Source organism: Salvelinus fontinalis, chromosome 1, assembly GCF_029448725.1.
Source record: "Salvelinus fontinalis isolate EN_2023a chromosome 1, ASM2944872v1, whole genome shotgun sequence".
NCBI lineage: Eukaryota > Metazoa > Chordata > Actinopteri > Salmoniformes > Salmonidae > Salvelinus > Salvelinus fontinalis.
The window spans coordinates 32,013,769-32,036,800 of NC_074665.1; the positions used below are offsets into that span (position 1 = coordinate 32,013,769).

The 23,032-nt window shown below is 44.2% G+C and overlaps 1 protein-coding gene across 2 annotated transcripts in view; it reads left to right on the plus strand.

Annotated features, from left to right (window-relative positions):
* LOC129853141 (adhesion G protein-coupled receptor A3-like) overlaps positions 1-23,032 on the plus strand; it is a 295,014-nt gene that overhangs the window by 95,682 nt on the left and 176,300 nt on the right. For both annotated transcript variants that reach the window (XM_055918873.1, XM_055918884.1), the window contains exons 7-12: positions 364-577; positions 16,631-16,795; positions 18,072-18,291; positions 18,591-18,740; positions 21,391-21,552; positions 22,100-22,306. In XM_055918873.1, the coding sequence (XP_055774848.1) occupies positions 364-577; positions 16,631-16,795; positions 18,072-18,291; positions 18,591-18,740; positions 21,391-21,552; positions 22,100-22,306 (1,118 nt within the window). The remainder of the gene's footprint in view (positions 1-363; positions 578-16,630; positions 16,796-18,071; positions 18,292-18,590; positions 18,741-21,390; positions 21,553-22,099; positions 22,307-23,032) is intronic.

Here is a 23,032-nt window from a genome sequence, read left to right on the forward strand (position 1 = left end):
AAACTGACGAAAGCTGTTAAACCCTTTACTAGCCTTTTTATATAGCCAACAACCACAAAAATCAGAATTCATCTGGTATTAAATGATTTGCTTGGCTGTAAATCCTCTATGTTCCCCACAGCTTTCATTCATTCCTACAAGCACATTGCTTTCTCCTGATTGCTGATGTTTGTGTGTGTATGTGTATTTGTGGATATTGTATGTGTATTTTTGTGTGGTAACATTGTCAATACTTTGCAACTGACATGACTTCAGCCATGGGGAATCATCAATCCCTTTCCCATCCCCCGCCAATCTCTCCTTCCCTCTGGATGAACGAGTTCTCCCCTTCTCCTCTCCCTGGTATCTGCCTTTCCTCTTCAGATGGGCCTCTGGAGCTGCCCTTGTTCCAGCTGATCCCGTCCCAGAGACAGGTTGTGTTCCGTGGGGACCGGCTACCTCTGCAGTGTACCGTGTCCTACCTGGATCCCTCGGTCAAGCTGCGCTGGCGCCACAATGGCCACGCCATCCACAGCAACGAGGGCAGGGGTGTCTATGTGGAGGAAACCCTGGTCCACGACTGCTGCCTGCTAACCAGGTAGGGGGTATCGGGGACGTGAGGGGAGAGCTGATCGCTCTCGCTCGCTCGCTCGCACACACACACACACACGCATGCACTCATGCGTAACTGTTCTGCTGTGCAGTACTCGCACACGCATGCACGTGTATATGCTCATGTGGGACAGTTGTGCAGTACACACACACACTCACCCACATCACTGCGTCTCACTTATCATGCTCACATGCCCTGACACATAACCACACACATCTGTATGCAAACATACACAACACAAACACTCACACACCATCCCCTTTTTATCCCTTATTGTAGCCGTGATTTACCTCATGTTATCGTCCACCCTTGATAGGGATCTGAAAGGACAGGGGCAGAATTGGGTTGGCAGTGTGCCACCACTTCTGAGAGCCAATCTGTGCCCCGCAGGAGGTTTTCAGAGCGCTCCGGGAACGTTGTCGGAGCATTCGGTGATCACACACTGACAGGAACAGATGCGGATGCATAATTATAGTGATAATGTGGTCAGCAGCGCTGCTTTTCTCACATTTTTGGGGCCCGTCGCCACACATCCTCTTCCTCTCTTTGTTTCCTCTTCAGGCTACGGTTTCTGTTAGCTAGGGCGGAAGACCTGGATTCAGAAACTATTTGAAATCATTTAAAACACTCTATATGTGCTCAATTGAGTTTGCCTGGCTTATTGGACCAATCAAATCATCTTAAACCGGTAAATCCCACCCATCTGGCCCTCTGGACATGCTAAAGGGAACCCTCAAAGTATTGGAACAATTTTCAAATGGTATTTGAATCCAGGTCTGCTTGGCTTGGCGGCAAGCAGGCTCATATGGAGGAGCACATTGCCGTCGATTAGTTTAACTGCTGCTATGCTCTGAGCCGCGGGCTCTAACATAAATATTGATGGAGTGTTGACAGAAATATCTTTTCCCTGTGTCAACAGGGCCGGAACGCTCATTGTCACGGTTTACATAGCACCCGGAATGCCAGCTCCTTTCCCAGTTCTGGGAAGGATACCGTCCCGGAATACCGTCGCTCCCACTGCTCCTGATTTGACCAACATTCCCACCTGATGTTGAAGTGTACTATTATGTTGTATTCACGATAGCTTTGTGGCTGAGTTGATTGTCTCTTAGTATGAGGATGAGTAAAAAGATATGTTGCGTGTCCACTTAAATATCTCAATAGGCTAACTGCATTCAGTGCTACCCTTCCTCCCTGTATTTAGTTTGTAGTGACAGATTGTTTTGTTGCGGACTGCCAAAATGGAATGACTTAGCATTGCCTCTCCAATGAGGTCTGTAATTCACACCTGGCCACTCATTCCGAACTGGCTAATGGCTGTGGATCATTCGTAGCTAATGGTAACTAGCAGCTGTAGTGTTAAGTTGCGAATTGTGTGTACACACAAAAGCCCATCAAGCTGCTCTGGTGAATGAATCACTTGTATGTGTGAATGGGCTGAAGAGTGATTAACGCATGCCTGTGTACTCTACAGCATACGGAGCGGAGTGGATCGGCCTGATAGTCAACCCAGTGTCCATTGTTAGGTGGTGTTCTGTTCTAATGGGACGTCCTTACGCAATCTAACTCCATTAAGTGGCTCAGGGGTGATGTGTGACGTTCATCAGTGTGAGTCGAGCCCTCTGACTCCTCACTGCAACACACGCACCTCAGGAAAACACTTTAGCAATATGCGCACATGCACACACGCACGCATAGACACACACACACACACACACATACACACAAACACTTCCAACTCTCCTTTTCCACTACTGCGTCCCTGTGCGGAATGTGATGGATTTAGCCTCACTCTCATTCTGATTAGGACTCGCAATTAGCCGCCGCTTTCCCTTGTATACACAAATTATGCAATTTTCTCCCTGCGAAGTGGAACCTATACGGTCATGTTCCTCTTGGCAGCCACAGGCACAGTCAAGCTTTCCCAGCAGAGAGAAAAAAGGCAAGCTGGATCTGAGGAACTGCCTTGGTTTCCACTGCAGACTGTTGAGTGTATAAAACGTCCCATCCAACAAAAACACAGTTCTCAGCTCAGTCTGAGCTCCTATATCATCAACAAGTGTGTCGACAGACAAGTAGGGAATTAGAGGAGGGGGGGACTTTCTGGCCCTGGTGCTCTCATTAAATAAAGCATCAGGGATTAGTAATGCTCTGACCTGCCCACCATGCCAGCAACTAGGCCTGAGTCAATGCCAGTTTAATGACATGAGGCTGTATTTTCAATCGTTATGCTCTCTCTGTTGATGGAGTTCACTTTGAAATAACGTTCTCTTAGCGGTGTGTGTGTGTGTGTGTGTGTGAGTCAGTACCTCTAGCCCTGTATGATGGCCCATTGGAGAGGAAAAGTCTAAAAACACAGGATTAAGATGTAGCTTAAACCCCCCGATGTGTTCTTTGATCAGACACGCTGAAGTCATATTGAATTTGGATTTTATGACCCCTATTAAGGTGTTCCCAAAATGTTTTCATAGCTTTTCTCTCACCTCAGTTGAGTGTGGTCACAAACCAATGTTGCCCATTCCTCAGAGGGTGCCATGTTACAGAATGTGCCAGTGTAAACATTCAGCATATGTTACGTAGTCTTGCTGTCTCTGAGGACATTTGGGGTGACGCTCACAGGCACAGGATGATAAGATCTTCCATTTCATTCAGAATTTTGACCCCAAATAATGGTCCCTGAATACTAATGCCGGTGCTGGGTGTGGGTGTGTGTGTGTGTGGCTGGCCCAGGCTGCTGCAGACTGCGTAATGTTGCCAGGCTAAACTCCCAGTAACTGATGCTAGCGGAGGACATGGGACCAGCATGTGAATCATGCCCCATTAATCAAGCACTTGAAAGCCTGCAGCTAGCTGCCGCTTCGGAGGTATCTTTCTTAATTCCCTCCATTTTTAATCACCCTAATATGCCACTGAACTGAGAGGAAAAGCTCTACCTCGTTTTCTCTGATGGGTTTCTCGCTCGCTCTCTCTCTGCTCTCTCTCTCGCTCTCTGCTCTGCTGTCTCTCTGCTGTCTCTCTGCTCTCTCTCTCTCTCCTCTCTCTCCTTTTCTTTTCTCCCTCACACCTTTCGCTCTCCAGGCATTTAAAAAAAATATTTCCTGTTTCTCCCATTTCTATTTCTAACTTTCTCTTTCTCCTCATCCCTTGATTTTCCTTCACACTTCTCCTCAAGCTGATTGGCTCTTGGAATTTTCCTGCCACTGTGTTCTAAACCAGCACATGAGAGAACATAGAGCAGGTCAGAGGGAGTAGTAATTCTGATTGCCAGAGGGACGGTAGGTTAGTTGATGGCATTACAGAGACGATACATACGGTAGATAGTGGCAAAGTGAGAGCCTTACAATTTTTGCACATAAAAGCTTTGGTAGAGTTACACTGTTACAAGGTGTTTTTTTGATGTACACAATGCAAAGAAATACAAACAGCTCCCTTTAAACTCAATTTTCAATCACAAGGTTCTTGAATGAATAGTGTTCTTAATTGGGCCCTGTAGCCCACGGTCATGTCATTTATAGTAGGATCCTTTAGCCCTATTTACACATGGCTATGATCTGTAGTGGATGAAGTTCAGCTAAATGGGGTCACAACACTGGTTGGAGTGGTTTAAGAGAGGGGGAGAACAAATGTCTTTGGAAGAAGCTCCTTCTCTTTTTATGGAGGATCTTTTATTTATTCCCAAATCACACGCTAATGCTTTAAGTCCGACCATTCATACCCAGATTTAGCCTTCCCTATTATAGTGTTATCATCACTGCGCAAGAGTCCTTCAGAGGCCTGCAGTGGTGTGTGTTTGTGTGTGTTTGTGTGTTTGTGTGTTCGTGTGTGTGTTCGCTAACTTATGGTCCCCATATACATTTTTTTCTTGATTATGTTTTCTTCAGTATGTTTATTTGTTTGCAAGAATACAGTAGCTGTTCAACTGAATGTATGATCGGAAGCACCCACGCACTTACTTAGAGAAAGAGAAAGTAGGAAACCAACTCTGTGGCATAGAGCCTCTTGTAAAATGCCTGAGTTGGAATTTCGGTTTGTTATTGGGGAGGGGACGCTTTTGAAGTTTACTGTCTTGTAAGCAGGCATTATGTAAACAAATTGTTAAATATCAGCGCAAGAGCGTAAGAATTCCTAATGAGGCCTTTGGGAAGCGTTGGGTGCAGACAGCTCCACAATAGCGCAGTGTTTGTGTGGATTTAGGTCATTACTTTGTGTTGTGCCCCTGTCCCGCTCAGTGCTGCAGGGCTGCGCTCCCAGCTCCAAGCTCCCTCTCATAGTTATTATTCAGTTGTGAGCCTTTGAGGACGACCTTCCTAAAATGTTTTCTATCAAACCACTAAACCACCCATAAGCTGACTGCTGGAGCTGGACAAACCCTCTATACACAATCTGTTTATCTGGGTCTGAATTAAGCTCTGTGTAGCAGATATCTGGGAGAGTTTGTGATCTGGCAAGATGGCGCCAACAGAGATGGTCGCCTCGCTTCAAGTCCTTAGGAAACTATGCAGTAATTACTTTTTTTAATGTATATTTCCTACATTGTTAGCCCAGAAAATCTTAAGTGTTATTACATACAGCTGAGAATAACTATTGGTTATAAGAGCAACGGCAACTTACCAACATTACGACCAGGAATACAACTTTCCCGAAGTAGATCTTTTGTTCGGACCTCCACCCTGGACATTGAATCGAATCCCAGAGGCTGACCCAAAACAACGTTGTCGCCGCAGGAGAGGCAGGCAGAGTGGCCTCCTGGTCAGACTAAGAAGGCGAGCACACCACCCACTGCTTCCGAGCATATTAGTCGCCAATGTCCAGTCTCTAGACAGCAAGGTGGATGAAATTAGGGCACGAGTTGCCTTCCAGAGAGACATCAGAGATTGTAATATTCCCTGTTTCACAGAAACTTGGCTCACTCGGGATATGTTGTCAGAGTTGGTACAGCCACCGGGTTTCTTCAAGTGTCGCGCCAACTCAACTCAATCATCAAGTTTGCAGACGACACAACAGTAGTGGGCCTGATTACCAACAACGACGGGACAGCCTACAGGGAGGAGGTGAGGGCACTTGGAGTGTGGTGTCATGAAAACAACCTCTCACTCAACGTCAACAAAACAAAGGAGATGATCGTGGACTTCAGGAAACAGCAGAGGGAGCACCCCCCCTATCCACATTGACGAGACAGTAGTGGAGAAGGTGGAAAGTGTTTAGTTCCTCGGCGTACACATCACGGACAAATTGAAATGGTCCACCTACATAGACAGTGTGGTGAAGAAGGCTCAATAGCGCCTCTTCAACCTCAGGAGACTGAAGAAATTTGAGTTGTCACCTAAAACCCTCACAAACTTTTACAGATGCACAATCGAGAGCATCCTGTCAGGCTGTATCACCGCCTGGTACTGCAACCTCACCGCCCTCAACCGCAAGGCTCTCCAGAGGGTAGTGCGGTCTACACAACGCATCACCGTGGGCAAACTACCTGCCCTCCAGGACACCTACAGCAGCCGATGTCTCATGAAGGCCAAAAAGATCATCAAGGACAACAACCACCCGAGCCACTGCTTGTTCATCCCGCTATCACCCAGAAGGCGAGGTCAGTACAGGTGCATCAAAGCTGGGACCGAGAGACTGAAAAACAGCTTCTATCTCAAGGCCACCAAACTGTTAAACAGCCATCACGAACATGGAGAGGCTACTGCCAACATACAGACCCAAATCACTGGCAACTTTAATTAATGAATTTAATAAAAGGTATTACTAGTCACTTTAAATAATGCCACTTTAATAATGTTTACATATCCTACATTACTCATCTCATATGTATATACTGTATTTCATACCATCTATTGCATCTTCCCTATGCCGCACGGCCATCGCTCATCCATATATTTATATGTACATATTCTTATTCCATCCCTTTACATTTGTGTGTATAAGGTAGTTGTTGTGAATTTGTTAGGTTACTTGTTAGATATCACTGCACTGTCGGAACTAGAAGCACAAGCATTTCGCTACACTCGCATTATCACCTGCTGACGATGCGTATGCGACAAATAAAATGTGATTTGATTTAATCTAGCTTCCACTTAATTGAGAAGGCAAAATTAAGGAAGGGAAGGGGGATTGGGGGGCTAGAGCTGGGAGAGTAGAGAGTGAGAGGGGGTGAGAGGAGGGGAAGAGATACTTTATTTGTCATTATATAGTACGTGTTGGTTGGCCTGTTCACCAGTGATGTACTGTAACTCAAATCAAATCAAATTTTATTTGTCACATACGCATCGTCAGCAGGTGATAATGCGAGTGTAGCGAAATGCTTGTGCTTCTAGTTCCGACAATGCAGTAATAACCAACGAGTAATCTAACCTAACAATTCCCCAACTACTACCTTATACACACAAGTGTAACGGGATAAAGAATATGTACATAAAGATATATGGATGAGTGATGGTACAGAACGGCATAGGCAGATGCAGTAGATGGTATAGAGTACAGTATATACATATCAGATGAGTAATGTAGGGTATATAAACATAAAGTGGCATAGTTTAAAGTGGCTAGTGATACATGTATTACATAAAGATGGCAAGATGCAGTAGATGATATAGAGTACAGTATATACATATACATATGAGATGAGTAATGTAGGGTATGTAAACTTTATATTAAGTGGCATTGTTTAAAGTGGCTAGTGATACGTTTTTACATAAATTTCCATCAATTCCCATTATTAACTTCTTTGGGCTGCAAGCCCGAAGCCGGGCACAATATGACAACAGCCACTTCAAGTGCAGGGCGCGAAATTCAAAATATATTTTTTAGAAATATTTAACTTTCACACATTAACAAGTCCAATACAGCATATGAAAGATAAACATCTTGTGAATCCAGCCAACATGTCCGATTTTTAAAATGTTTTACAGCGAAAACACCACATATATTTATGTTAGCTCACCACCAAATACAAAAAAGGACAGACATTTTTCACAGCACAGGTAGCATGCACAAAGCCAACCTAACTAACCAAGAACCAACCAAACTAAGCAAGAAACAACTTCATCAGATGACAGTCTTATAACATGTTATACAATAAATCTACGTTTTGTTCGAAAAATTTGCATATTTGAGGTATTTTTACAGTTTTACATTGCAGCTACCATCACAGCTACCGTCACAAATAGGACCGAAGCAGCCAGAGTAATTACAGACACCAACGTCAAATACCTAAATACTCATCATAAAACATTTCTGAAAAATCGATGGTGTATAGCAAATTAAAGACAAACATCTTGTGAATCCAGCCAATATTTCCGATTTTTTAAAGTGTTTTACAGCGAAAACACAATATAGCATTATATTAGCTTACTACAATAGCCTACCACACTACCGCATTCATTCATCAAGGCACGTTAGCGATAGCAATAGGCACGTTAGTGATAGCGAATAAACCAGCAAAATATATAATTTTTGACTAACCTTGATAAGCTTCATCAGATGACAGTCCTATAACATCAGGTTATACATACACTTATGTTTTGTTCGAAAATGTGCATATTTAGAGCTGAAATCAGTGGTTATACATTGAGCTAACGTAGCATCTTTTTCCCAGAATGTGTGGATATTTTTATGGCACTCAACTATTCTGACCAAATAACTATACATAAACGTTACTAAAAAATACATGTTGTATAGGAAATGATAGATACACTAGTTCTTAATGCAATCGCCGTGTTAGAATTCTAAAAATAACTTAATTACGACATCCAGGGTCCTACTTTTGATGATCTTTCATCAGAATGTTGTACAAGGGGTCCTTTGTCGGGAACAATCGTTGTTTGGATTTAGAATGTCCTCTTCTCCAGTCAATCAGCACGGAAAGCTAGCAAAGTGGCACGAAGCTCTCCTTCCTGAACAAAGGCACACAACGCAACACGCCTAACATCCCGAAAAAATTTCAATAATCTAATAAAACTATATTGAAAAAACATACTTTACGATGATATTGTCACATGTATCAAATAAAATCAAAGCCGGAGATATTAGTCGTCTATAACGACAGCTGTACAGAAGGCAAAACCAGGTCCCTTCACACGCTCTCCAGAAAACAGGAAACTGGTGACACATCATACAAATAGCTTTTGTTCGACCCCAGATCAAGTTACACACTCCATTTCTTCTCTCACTGCCTGTCGACATCTAGTGGAAGACGTATGAAGTGCATGTATACTGATATATATCAAGGCCATTTATAGGCAGGCCCTAGAACAGAGCATCGATTTCAGATTTTCCACTTCCTGTCAGGAAGTTTGCTGCAAAATGAGTTCTGTTTTACTCACAGATATAATTCAAACGGTTTTAGAAACTAGAGAGTGTTTTCTATCCAATAGTAATAATAATATGCATATTGTACGAGCAAGAATTGAGTACGAGGCAGTTTGAAATGGGCACCTTTTATCCGGCTACTCAATACTGCCCCTGCAGCCCAAACAGGTTAAAGTGTCTGGAGTTGAGTCAGTATGTTGGCAGCAGCCACTAAATGTTAGTGGTGGCTGTTTAACAGTCTGATGGCCTTGAGACAGAAGCTGTTTTTCAGTCTCTCGGTCCCTGCTTTGATGCACCTGTACTGACCTTGCCTTCTGGATGATAGCGGGGTGAACAGGCAGTGGCTCGGGTGGTTGTTGTCCTTGATGATCTTTATGGCCTTCCTGTGACATCGGGTGGTGTAGGTGTCCTGGAGGGCAGGTAGTTTGTCCCCGGTGATGCGTTGTGCAGACCTCACTACCCTCTGGAGAGCCTTACGTTTGTGGGCGGAGCAGTTGCCATACCAGGCGGTGATACAGCCCGACAGGATGCTCTCGATTGTGCATCTGTAGAAGTTTGTGAGTGCTTTTGGTGACAAGCCGAATTTCTTCAGCCTCCTGAGGTTGAAGAGGCACTGCTGCGCCTTCTTCACAACGCTGTCTGTGTGGGTGGACCAATTCAGTTTGTCCGTGATGTGTACGCCGAGGAACGTAAAACGTACTACCCTCTACACTACTGTCCCGTCGATGTGGATAGGGGGGTGCTCCCTCTGCTGTTTCCTGAAGTCCACAATCATCTCCTTTGTTTTGTTGACGTTGAGTGTGAGGTTATTTTCCTGACACCACACTCCGAGGGCCCTCACCTCCTCCCTGTAGGCCGTCTCGTTGTTGTTGGTAATCAAGCCTACCACTGTAGTGTCATCCGCAAACTTGATGATTGAGTTGGAGGCGTGCATGGCCACGCAGTCGTGGATGAACAGGGAGTACAGGAGAGGGCTCAGAACGCACCCTTGTGGGGCCCCAGTGTTGAGGATCAGCGGGGTGGAGATGTTGTTACATACCCTCACCACCTGGGGGCGGCCCGTCAGGAAGTCCAGGACCCAGTTGCACAGGGCGGGGTCGAGACCCAGGGTCTCGAGCTTGATGACGAGTTTGGAGGGTACTATGGTGTTAAATGCTGAGCTGTAGTCGATGAACAGCATTCTCACATAGGTATTCCTCTTGTCCAGATGGGTTAGGGCAGTGTGCAGTGTGGTTGCGATTGCGTCGTCTGTGGACCTATTGGGTCGGTAAGCAAATTGGAGTGGGTCTAGGGTGTCAGGTAGGGTGGAGGTGATATGGTCCTTGACTAGTCTCTCAAAGCACTTCATGATGACGGAAGTGAGTGCTACGGGGTGGAGGTCGTTTAGCTCAGTTACCTTAGCTTTATTGGGAACAGGAACAATGGTGGCCCTCTTGAAGCATGTGGGAACAGCAGACTGGGATAAGGATTGATTGAATATGTCCGTAAACACACCAGCCAGCTGGTCTGCGCATGCTTTGAGGACCCGGCTGGGAATGTCGTCTGGGCCTGCAGCCTTGCGAGGGTTAACACGTTTAAATGTTTTACTTACCTCGGCTGCAGTGAAGGAGAGCCCGCAGGTTTTGGTAGCGGGGACTGTATTGTCCTCAAAGCGAGCAAAAAATTTATTTAGTCTGTCTGGGAGCAAGGCATCCTGGTCCGCGACGGGGCTGGGTTTCTTTTTGTAATCCGTGATTGACTGTAGATATACCTGTAGATATACAAGACATACCTCTTGTGTCTGAGCCGTTGAATTGCGACTCTACTTTGTCTCTATACTGGCACTTAGCTTGTTTGATTGCCTTGCGGAGGGAATAGCTACACTGTTTTATATTCGGTCATGTTTCCGGTCACCTTGCCCTGGTTAAAAGCAGTGGTTCGCGCTTTCAATTTCGCGCGAATACTGCCATCAATCCACGGTTTCTGGTTTGGGAATGTTTTAATCGTTGCTGTGGGTATAACGTCGCTGATGCACTTTCTAATGAACTCGCTCACCGAATCAGCGTATTCGTCAATGTTGTTGTTGGACGCAATGCGGAAGATATCCCAATCCACGTGATCGAAGCAGTCTTGAAGCGTGGAATCAGATTGGTCGGACCAGCGTTGAACAGACCTGAGAGCGGGAGCTTCGTGTTTTCGTTTCTGTTTGTAGGCTGGAAGCAACAAAATGGAGTCGTGGTCAGCTTTTCCGAAAGGAGGGCGGGGGAGGGCCTTATATGCGTCGCGGAAGTTAGAATAACAATGATCCTGGGTTTTACCAGCCCTGGTAGCACAATCGATATGCTGATAGAATTTAGGGAGTCTTGTTTTCAGATTAGCCTTGTTAAAATCCCCAGCTACAATGAATGCAGCCTCAGGATGTGTGGTTTCCAGTTAACATAGACTCAGATAAAGTTCTTTCAGGGCCATTGATGTGTCTGTTTGGGGGGGAATATATACGGCTGTGATTATAATCGAAGAGAATTCCCTTGGTAGATAATGCGGTCGACATTTAATTGTGAGGAATTCTAAGTCAGGTGAACAGAATGACTTGAGTTCCTGTATGTTGTTATGATCACACCACGTCTCGTTAATCATAAGGCATACCCCCCTCCGCCCCTCTTCTTACCAGAAAGATGCTTGTTTCTTTCGGCGCGATGCTTGAAGAAACCAGCTGGCTGCACCGACTCTGTTAGCGTCTCTCGAGTGAGCCATGTTTCCGTGAAGCAAAGAACGTTACAGTCTCTGATGTCTCTCTGGAATGCTACCCTTGCTCGGATTTCATCAACCTTGTTGTCAAGAGACTGGACATTGGAGAGTAGTATGCTAGGGAGTGGAGCGCGATGTGCCCGTCTCCGAAGCCTGACCAGAAGACCGCTTCGTTTGCCCTTTTTACGGCGTCGTTGTTGAGGGTCACCGGCTGGGATCCGATCCATTGTTCTGGGTGAAATGCAAAACACAGGATCCGCTTCGGGAGAGTCATATTCCTGGTCGTAATGTTGGTGAGTTGACGTTGCTCTTATATTCAGTAGTTCCTCCCGACTGTATGTAATGAAACCTAAGATTACCTGGGGTACCAATGTAAGAAATAACACGTAAAAAAACAAAATATTGCATAGTTTCCTAGGAACGCGAAGCGAGGTGGCCATCTCTGTCGGGGGCCGGAAGTCTCTGCACACTATTCATGTCTCAGTCTCTCACACATAGACTTGCACATGAACACACACTCAGACAGACAGACACGTTACTTTATTTCATTATTGACTAGTCATTATTGCCATCATCAAGTCTTTAAGTAATCAACATCATCATCATGTCGTTATCATCATCATAATATGTTTCAATGCTTCCTTCTCCTCAGTTTTCTCTTTCCTAGAAATTAAAGACAAGCAAGCTGCTTGCATGGAGACATCAGACAAGCGGATATTGGATTAAGCTCAGAGGGTTTCTATTTAGGACCTGACTGGAGAATTGATGCACTGCTTTGTGGTTGTGTCCCTTAGAAGGAGCACTGCTGTTTTAGGGAGAGAGAGCTGTGTTCTATTTCTGCCTGTGGTGGTGGAGATGACCGAGGCAGTGGCAGTAGCAGCAGCAGCACTGGGTTGCCCATGCTATCACAGGGTTACTCAACATCACTGGACTGGACTCACACAGAGTGCTCACTTTATCAGTCACTCTAATGTAGTGTGGTGGAGTGGTTTATTACTGGGCATAGCCAAGGGAGCTAAGCAAGGGAAGAGGAAAGAATAATTAATCTAGCTACATGTAGCTACTACATCTATCTTGATTATTATAAGGATGTTTTCCTGAGCGGGAAAGGGAGGAGAAGTATCCCGGGGCACCAGTAGGTTTCAGGATGAAGAAGACCTCTTTATCTGGTTATCTTTATCTTTATCTGACCAGATAGCAACAAATGCGCTCTTGGTCATGAAAAAGACACCTTTTTCCTGGTTGTAATAGAGACCTATTGGTTGTAATTTGGTTATTTGACATCTTGTCAACCAGAAAATAACAACATTGTGGCAAACTGTGTCTCAGAGCAAGTTTTAACTCAAATCCCAAATGCCACTCAGGTTCTTCTTTCTGCTCCAGCCAATGAAATAATGATCAGTGTTCAAAGCTTTTAGCCAACAGACCTGCAAAACATCCAGGAGTTTGGCCTCTCTCTCACAGCTCTCGACTCCCCCTCCATTTTACTTTCCTAATATTAAGCACATTGTTTTGCTTTACAACAGGAGTGTATCCTACCTGGCTGGCATGAAAATGAACCACAGGAAAAGCGTCCTCCATTCGCTATTTAAGTGCATAGATGACAGGTATTTTTTCCCACTGCCCCTGTTCCGAGACAGGTGCATGTTACTGGTCCATTCTAAATCCAAATAAATTTCACACATAAATTATTTTGTATATGTTACAAAATTAAATCAAGAATAGTCTGATGTGTGACAATATTAGCCTATCACTTGTGAATTATATATTATCACTTGTGAATGATGCCCAGCTTGTGTGCAGTAAGGCAAGAAACAGTGCAGGCCTTTTTTGGCGACTTTTTCAAATCATAGTCACACACTGCATGTAGCCTAGCCCATAGGTTTGTATCACAACTAAATAACAAATAACCTCTTAAAATGAAGCACATTAATCCGCATTAAAACCGGTGTAGAGCCTAACTGGCATACATAGGTGAGTTTCCTTTACAAAAAACCAACACATGTATAATCGCATTTGTGGTCACTTTTGAGAATGGTGTTTTCTAGCTAATTGATAGCATTTTGGAACATTCACACTTATAGCCTACTGCTGTTTGCGCATTGCTGCGCTTATAATATGAAGAAATAGCGTAATAGTTTATCAACATTTAAGCTAAACGTTCTGATCTGTTGCATCAGCCTCATTGGTTTAAAAAAATGAATTGATGCGAGTGGTTGTATTAATTTGGGATCTATCGCATCCCACAACTGTCCCAGACTATGTTTGGAATATTTATTTCTCGCACAGAAGAACAAGTTGACCAATGGAATAGGTCAACTTTTGTACTATGGGGGAGAGTATATTGACATAGGCTAGTGCTTTTGCTGTTTGTTAGGCCTACTCATCTTATTGGCTGACGGAAAGTAAATGTGGACAGTTCTTCTAACATATGCGCCTCGGAATTCGATAAGAAGGACGTGCACAGTTGCATCCCCGATGTGTCTGTCTTCACTTGTAGCCTTCTTCGGAGCTGAGATGCTTGTGTGAAGGACCCGATCCTGTGACGTGCATCAGCTAATAAGAATTGAGATATCTGAATGCGCCATGTGAGTGAGAGGTGCTTCAGGGCATGCAGCCGGGAGAAGGGAATTAGAATTATTATATTAAGGCCAGGGGCACAACGGCCACTGGCCGCAAAAGGCATGGATTTTTTTAGGGGGCATTATGGCCACACAAGGGGGATGCTGCTGGGAAATTCGAGGTATTATCAAGTGCTTGTCAAAATTGTGAATGAGAGACTGAGGAAGTGTGTGCAGCCTGAGCAAGAAACAAAGCAGAGCTCATGCAATTTCAAGCGACTTTTTTCAAATCATCATTAGTTGCATCATGCAGCCTTACACCTTGCCCAAACCGGCTGCGCACGTGCGCCATCGTGCATAAATGTATTTTTCCCCCCCACACCAAACGCGATCACAACATGCAGGTTAAAATATCAAAACAAACTCTGAACCAATGACATTAATTTGGGGACAGGTCGAAAAGCATTAAACATGTATGGTATTTTAGCTAGTTAGCTTGCACTTGCTAGCTAATGTTAATTTGTCCTGTTTAGCTAGCTTGCTGTTGCTAGCTAATTTGTCCTGGGATATAAACATTGAGTTGTTATTTTACCTGAAATGGACAAGGATCTCTACTCCGACAATTAATCCACATATAAAACGGCCAACTGAATCGTTTCTAGTCATCTCTCCTCCTTCCAGGCTTTTTCATCGTTTAAATTATATGGTGATTGCATCTAAACTTTTATTGTATTACCACGACTACCGGCAAAACAGTTTTCGTCTTTCTATCACCCACGTGGGTATAACCAATGAGGAGATGACATTTTTTTTTTTTTTTTGTGGGTACCTGCTTCTATAAACCAATGAGGAGATGGGAGAGGCAGGACTTGCAGCGCGATCTGCGTCAGAAATAGGAACGACATCTATTTTAGCCCTTGGTGTCGCAGACGCGCATTGGCGGGCGCAAGCAGTGTGGGTGCAATAATTGAATAACATGGGTTCCTAAATTTATTTTGCGACGCTCGGGCACCCGACGTGGTCAGCATGTTAGAATGTATAAAACATCAAAACCTATAACCCAATGTTTGTATCACAACTAAAGTTGCATAAATAACTCTAAATGAAGCATATAGGAGGACCTGTTTCTTTGTTAACCGCTCAACACAGAATAGCCGCATGTGCGCACTCCCTCAGAAATCGTTTGGAGAAAATATATTTTCTATTTTATCCAGCTATGTTCAGTTGTATTCTTCATACTATAAAATAAAATAATGCCACGAAATTGTGTGCAAATCTTGTCTGCTAAATGAACTAGTGTAGCCCACAGCCATATATGGCATAGCCAGATCAGGGCCGAGCATAGGACAACTTAAGGGTATCCACCATAGTGGCTGGAAACGTGCTGAAAAGGACTATATAAAAAGATGTCCAAGCCAGCACAATTGGGTTCGGATCAGCACGATGTGAAAAGGGTATTTCAAATATTAGTGTCATCATGTCTATGGGATTCAGATCGATGCTACTGAATCAATTCCAGGAAACATAACAGCAAGAGCTAAGTAAAAAAAAAAGCCATTTGAGAGTATTGGTGGAAAAAGCCACAGGGAACTATAGTTTCTGTCGCTGAATAAATATTTCTTGCATATCCTCTGTTCAGAAGCACTGTCAAGGATTATTCTCCGGCTCTCAACAACTAATAATTTTTACTGTGGAAGATTTGAGTGCCTTCTCTTGCCTGTCATTTATAATTTGAATGTCAACTGTCACACACCCATGGCATAGTGTTGGTCCTAAGTCGAATTTGACAAGTCATGTTTTATGGGGAAACTGCGGCTGCTATTATTCAGCAACACTGAACGCTGCTTAACAAAACTGTGGAGCAAAGCAGTCAATGCTTTGAGGTGCCACATGGAAATGTAGATATTATGGCAATTATTATGCATTACTAATAAAAAAATACAGTTGGCTTTACGCTGAGAAATATTTCCATGGAGATAGTGGTTCTTGCCTAGCAGTTTGTTGAGTTTATTTTCACATGTATCACAAGGTGCATCCTCTCAATTGATGTATTTAAAAAATAGCATAAATCCAATAATTTATATAATCTGTCTGTTGTCATGTATGTGTCCTTTATATAACCATGGATGTCCGATTCAATTAGATATCCTCCTTACAAAGGAGATATGCTCCATTTAAGTATCAATCACCAATGGCATGTCACGACCACAGCTATAAGTCATCATAACATCACTATTCTAAGTTTCACAGTTGTCTCTTGAACTGAGTAGTTCTTGTGCAGTTAGCAGAAAGACACATGTGCAAACACACACACACACACACACACACACACACACACACACACACACACACACACACACACACACACACACACACACACACACACACACACACACACACACACACACACACAAATCTTTCTTCTTCTCTCCTCCAGTGAAGTCATCCTCTCCAACATTGACCACAGCCTGTCTGGCAACTGGGAGTGCCAGGTGACCAGTTCCCGTGGCAACAGGTCCAGACAGATGGAGATCGTTGTGTTGGAGACGTCAGCGCCCTACTGCTCAGCAGACAGGGTCAGCAGCAACAAGGGAGACTTCAGGTAAGTGCTTTGACCAGACCAGACACAAGGACCTCTTTGGGTCAAGGCTAAATGTCAAAGGTCAGCTACAGTGCAGCAAGGTGGCTAAAAACATGCCTGACCTTATGTGAGCATTCAAGAAGACAGAGTGTTATGAGAAAATGAAATGTGAAAGCCCAATGACTCACTAAACTCAGCTCTGCTCAAATAGGAAACTACTGTAGAATATTAGATAACAAAGAAAGTAAACAGACAAATGAAAACATTTCCTTGGAATGCAAGCACTGTTTAGCTAGCAATTATCCCCACAAATTAGGAAAGCTCTGTGTTTCATATCAATCATCAAATCAAGTTTATTTTATATAGCCCTTCGTACATCAGCTAATATCTCGAAGTGCTGTACAGAAACCCAGCCTAAAACCCCAAACAAAACAAAATCAATCAACAAAAGGCAAATACATATGTACCGAGCTTTATAGATGCCTGTAAAACAGTCCAATTAGTCTCTGACTGGCTCTCCATGAGTCCTGGGTTCAAAAACGTTGAGCATTTGCTTCAGTCTTCCTGGAGTGCCATACGGGAGGGGTTTTACTATGTTGGAACTATTCAATTGGTGCTATTGCATCAGGCAAGCTCAGTCAAGCACAGATAAAAGTATTTGAAAAGATTGCAAATGGTATTTGAACCCAGGTCTGCTTTCCACCTCTCCCTCCGTCTCCCTACGTGTCCATCTGGAATGAAGTTGACTTTTTCTCTCCCTCCTGTCTTGTTTTTCGTGTACAGTATGCTCCATTGTTGTGCATTTCTCCTGTACTTTACAGCCCACTTCCAGTGCAGCGAGCAGAGAGGCTTCGTTTCTGCCCAGTAGTGACGCAATGGGCTGGAAAATGAGACCCTTTTTTGTTGGGGGGAGATTAGTGCCGTACATTACTAAGTAGCCGGTGCCGTGATGAAGGGGAGAAAGCCAGACAGATTCCTCACGAACACAACAGATTTCTCCTCAGTCTCTCCATTTACTCTTTTGGTTTTCGCTTCATGAAAAATGGGCAAATTTACATTGTTGAAATGAAATAAGCTTGTTTTTTTTGAGTATTTTCAGGGTATAGACTGCAGTAAGATTAAAATGTAATATGAAGTGCCATTATCATTGTTTACTTGTTATGCAGATCAACAGCAGATCAACAGTATATGATAATGTAGTAATAACAAAGCAAAGTGTCACATATGATGTCTTCGGGAAATCAAGGCTTATGGTGGATCATGGTGACAAGGATATTGATACCATCTCTCGTGACAGGTGGCCAAAGACCCTGGCAGGGTTGTTGGCCTTCCTGCCCTGTGCTCCATCTACATTTGGCTCTGCCCCCCACCCTTCTGGTGCCTCTTCACACCACCCCACTCAGAGGGAGAAGAAGGCCTGGCGACGCTGTGACCGGGCAGGCCAGTGGGCAGAGGACGACTATACCCAGTGCCCGTATGCCAGCGAGGTGACCCGTGTACTGCACGAGCTCACCCAGGTAGGACAGCATTTCACTCCACAAATCTCACCTTTAACCCAGGAGAGTCAGGCACGGAACTCTCACCTTACATCCGCACTATTATCTCAAACATCGATTTCCGGCTTTCTCACTAGCAGAAACAACGCGAGACAAGGGGGTCGAAAACTGAAGAATCTTCAATAATATTGTTCGCGCTTAGCATTTTTGATTTTATTTAAGGTAATATCTTGCTAAATTTATGCCCATATGCACATATGAAATGCATCTATATCCAAGTGATCTAGCCTCTACTAACCCAACCACTGTTCTGTTTCCAGATGACCATCAACACCAGTAATGCCCAGCCGTTAGCGCAGCAGCTGGTAGCCTTCACCAGCAGGGCAGGGGACTTCAGCGATGTGATGGATGTCATCTTTGTCACACACCTGGTGGAGAGGCTGACTCGCCTAGTGGACCAGCGCAGAGACGTACGTATGATAGCAGCACTTATCTGCCGTTCACACACACACAGAAGGTTGCACGCACGCACTCATGTACGCACACACACCTATGCACGCTCGCGCACAATCACACAAAAAACAAACATACACAGCACTTAGCCTCAGCATCCATCCTGCAGTCCACTATAATTATAATAACGTTATAATGTGTTTGATCACACACTCTAAGTTGAAGGAATAATACAATAAAGAACCCAAGCTGTTTACTTTGGACGAGCGGTTTATAGTCCAATGAAAGGCACATATGAATGGCTGTCTCTTTTTGCTCCGGTAGCTGGCTAGTCTACTCCAGCCCCATAAATGCTAGACTTTGGGTGCTAATTTCGCTGAGATGTCATCAGTGCGTCTACTTGGTATCGTGCCATTTGAAGGGAAACTATACAGTGCCTTACAATTATGTACAGTTGTGGACGACTAATGAAATACAGAAATATCTAATTTACATAAGTATTCACACCCTGAGTCAATACTTTGTAGATGCATCTTTGGCAGTGATTACAGCTGTCGTTCTGGGTACGTTTCTAACTTTTTTCCACACCTGGATTATGCAACATTTGTTCATTATTCTTCTCATAATTCAACAAGCTCTGTCAAATTGGTTGTTGATCATTGCTAGACAACCATTTTCAGGTCTTGCCAGAGATTTTCACATAGATTTTAAGTCAAAACTGTAACTCGTCCACTCAGGAACATTCACGGTCATCTTGGTAAGCAACTCCAGTGTATATGTGGCCTTGTGTTTTAGGGTATTTTCCTGTTGAAAGGTGAATTTATCTCCCAGTGTCTGGTGGAAAGCAGATAGTAACAGGTTGTCCTCTAAGATTTTGTCGGTGCTTAGCTCCATACCGTTTATTTTTTATACTGAAAAACTCCCCAGTCCTCACAAGCATACCCATAACATGATGGTACAGAGATGACGTAGTCAATCAAAAATCATATTAAACACTATTATTGCACACAGAGTGAGTCCATGCACCTGTTTTCGCTTTGTCATTATGGGGTATTGTGTATAGATTGATGTGTGAAATTTCAGCCACGCCCTTTGCTGACAGGTGTATAAAATCGAGCACACAGCCATGCAATCTCCGTGTAGAAACATTGGCAGTAGAATGGCCTTACTGAAGAGCTCAGTGACTTTCTAAGTGGCACTGTCATAGGATGCCACCTTTCCAACAAGTCAGTTCGTCAAATTTCGGCCCTGGTAGAGCTGCCCGGGTCAACTGTAAGGGCTGTTATTGTGAAGTGGTAACATATAGGAGCAACAACGGCTCAGCCGCGAAGTAGTAGACCACACAAGTTCACAGACCAAGATTGGCGAGTGCTGATGTGCGTAGTGCGTAAAAATTGTCTGTCTTCTTTTGCAACACTCACTACCGAGTTCCAAACTGCAGCGTTAGCGGAAGAGCTGTTCGTCGGGAGCTTCATGAAATGGGTTTCCAAGGCTGAGCAGCCGCGCACAAGCCTAAGATAAAAATTCGCAATGCCTAGCGTCTGTTTGAGTGGTGTAAAGCTTGCTGCCATTGGACTCTGTAGCAGTGGAAACGTGTTCTCTGGAGTGATGAATCACGCTTCACCATCTGGCAGTCCGACTGACGAATCTGGGTTTGGCAGATGCCAGGAGAATGCTACCTGCCCCAATGCAGTGCCAACTGTAAAGTTTGATGGAGGAGGAATAATGGTCTCGGGCTGTTTTTCATGGTTCAGGCTAGGCCCCTTAGTTCCAGTGAAGGGAAATCTTAATGCTACAGCATACAATGACATTCTAGACGATTCTTCCAACTTTGTGGCAACAGTTTGGGCAAGGCCCTTTCCTGTTTCAGCATGACAATGCCCCCTTGCACAAAGTGAGGTCCATACAGAAATGGTTTGTCGAGATCGGTGTGGAAGAACTTGACTGGCCTGCACAGAGCCCTGACCTCAACTCCATCGAACACCTTTGGGATGAATTGGAACGCCAACTGCGAGCCAGGCCTAATCGCCCCCAACATCCGTGCCCGACCTCACCAATGCTCTTGGGGCTGAATGGAAGCAAGTCCCCGCAGCAATGTTCCGACATCTAGTGGAAAGTCTTCCCAGAAGAGTGGAGGCTGTTATAGCAGCAAAGGGGGGACCAACTCCATATTTATGCCCATGATTTTGGAATGAGATGTTCGACAATGTAGTGTATTGTGTGTAGGCCACACTGTATGAAACTGATCAGTCGGTAGCTTAAATGGAAGTAGCAGCAGATTCACATATATCCCGATTTGAAAAACTGTACTTTATGCTTCATGTACTCACAGTTCAGGAATAAAGGCGTCTTATCCTGCCACCATACATCCTATACTAGTCATACTAGAAAACCTACCAATACTTGGATTCCCAGATACACAATGATTAATGCCAACCCAATCTCTCCACAGAACAGTTAGATTAAAAAACTCTGACGTTGATGTAAATAGTTCAACTGTCATCACAATGAAGTGATTATGCCCCATTGGAGCCGCTAATCTAAATGAAATCTTTATATAATGAATAAAGTCACCATCACCACCCTCAGCAATCCGTTTAGGTATAATAAATGGCTTTTCTTTAGTGGATGTGACAGATCTACTTTCTCTCTACCTGAATCCTGTAGCTAGGGGACTATATCTCTGACATAGCCAGTAACATGATGCTGGTGGAGGAACACATCCTGTGGATGGCTCAGAACGAGGCCAGGGCGTGTACTCGCATCGTCCAGTGTGTGGAACGCATCGCCGACCTGGCTCTCACCATAGACACGCAGGTCATATCAAAGGTAGGTAGACAAACATCAAATGCACTTCAATGTCTATACATGACATTTTAACCCCTTAAAGGACACAGGTGTTGGATCTGACCAGCAAAATAATCCTGCAGCAATAGGATTTTAACGTTTAGTCCATTCACACTTTTCCGCAGATGTAATGTTGCTTGATCGTGTTTAGGCTTTTAGCTGGTCAAAATTAGGCTTCATGAAAAGTGCAATACTGTTAATGCAGCCGTGTGTTAGTGCGGGTGTTCAGTGAATTTCTGTAATTCACGGAAAATTCTCAGCGACAACAGAGCGATCAAATTAAGATCCAGTATCTACACCTTATAAAGTGTTACCAAGATTGGTTTCAGAATCAAAGCTAGTTCATCATTCTTTTAGTCTCACAACTCAGCATGACCAGCACTTTGGTTTTGTTTCGTCAGCATCTTTTTTGTTGTTGGATTCAACACAAAATGACTGACACGTTCAACATTTTCAATGATCAGCAATTTCTGTTCAGACCCGGAGGATAAACTCACTCCACCCTCCCTATCACTCTGTCTCCATCCAGGTGTCTCCTAACATAGCCCTGGAGGCCTTTCTGATCAGGCCGTCTAACTTCCAGGGTCTTTCGTGTACGGCAGGACAGAGAGCCCCCCTTCCACCCCTCTCTAGTCAGAGGGCCGATGGGGACCAGGATGCCATCGGGGACCTGCTGCTCAACTTCAAATGTCACCCGGTCAACGGCAGCAGCTCCCCCGCCAGCCAACTCCGCAAGGTACAGTACATAGAAATAGAATGGCTTGATAATAAAGCACACTGAATGATGAAATTCCTGCTTTTACTCCCTGGTTAATGGGTATAACATCCACTCAATATTGCCGCTGGTCCCCCTATTAAAGACTGTTGACATGAATGTGGATGTCTGTTCTAGGAATTATACTGTACTTCTATGGTACAGTAAGAGTTAATCACAAATTATTTCTGTCCAAAAGTTTCTCTGTCTATATTTTTGTACATAATGCAGCTTATTATGGTAAATAATGAAATGCACCCACTGCTCGTTGTGTAAGAATAACAGGGCAGGGCTCCTGTCTGGCAGAGTTGATGGTGTCTATTACTCTCCATAAATTGACATCCTGTTTTGGTGCCATGGCATGGTGTAAATCAGCCGTGGTAGGCTGCGCTGTAAAGTGGGAGGAGTGGGGATTGGTGGGGTAGTTTTGAAGTCAGAGTATGCAGGCCATTCCCCTGTGATGGATACTGTGGCCTTGTATCCCTGTCACACTAAATCACTGTTATCCTGTCATAACGGCTGCTGGCCCATCCCAATTGACAGATGACAGCTTACGGTCTACAGATGCAGACAGGGAAAAACACTCCTCTGGCATTGAAGGGGCATTGTTTTGCAATATTTCAGTAGGTAGTTATACCCTTCAGCTACTGTGTGTGTGCGCGTGCGGATGTGTGTCTGCGTGTTTGCTTGCATGTTTCTGCGTGTTTG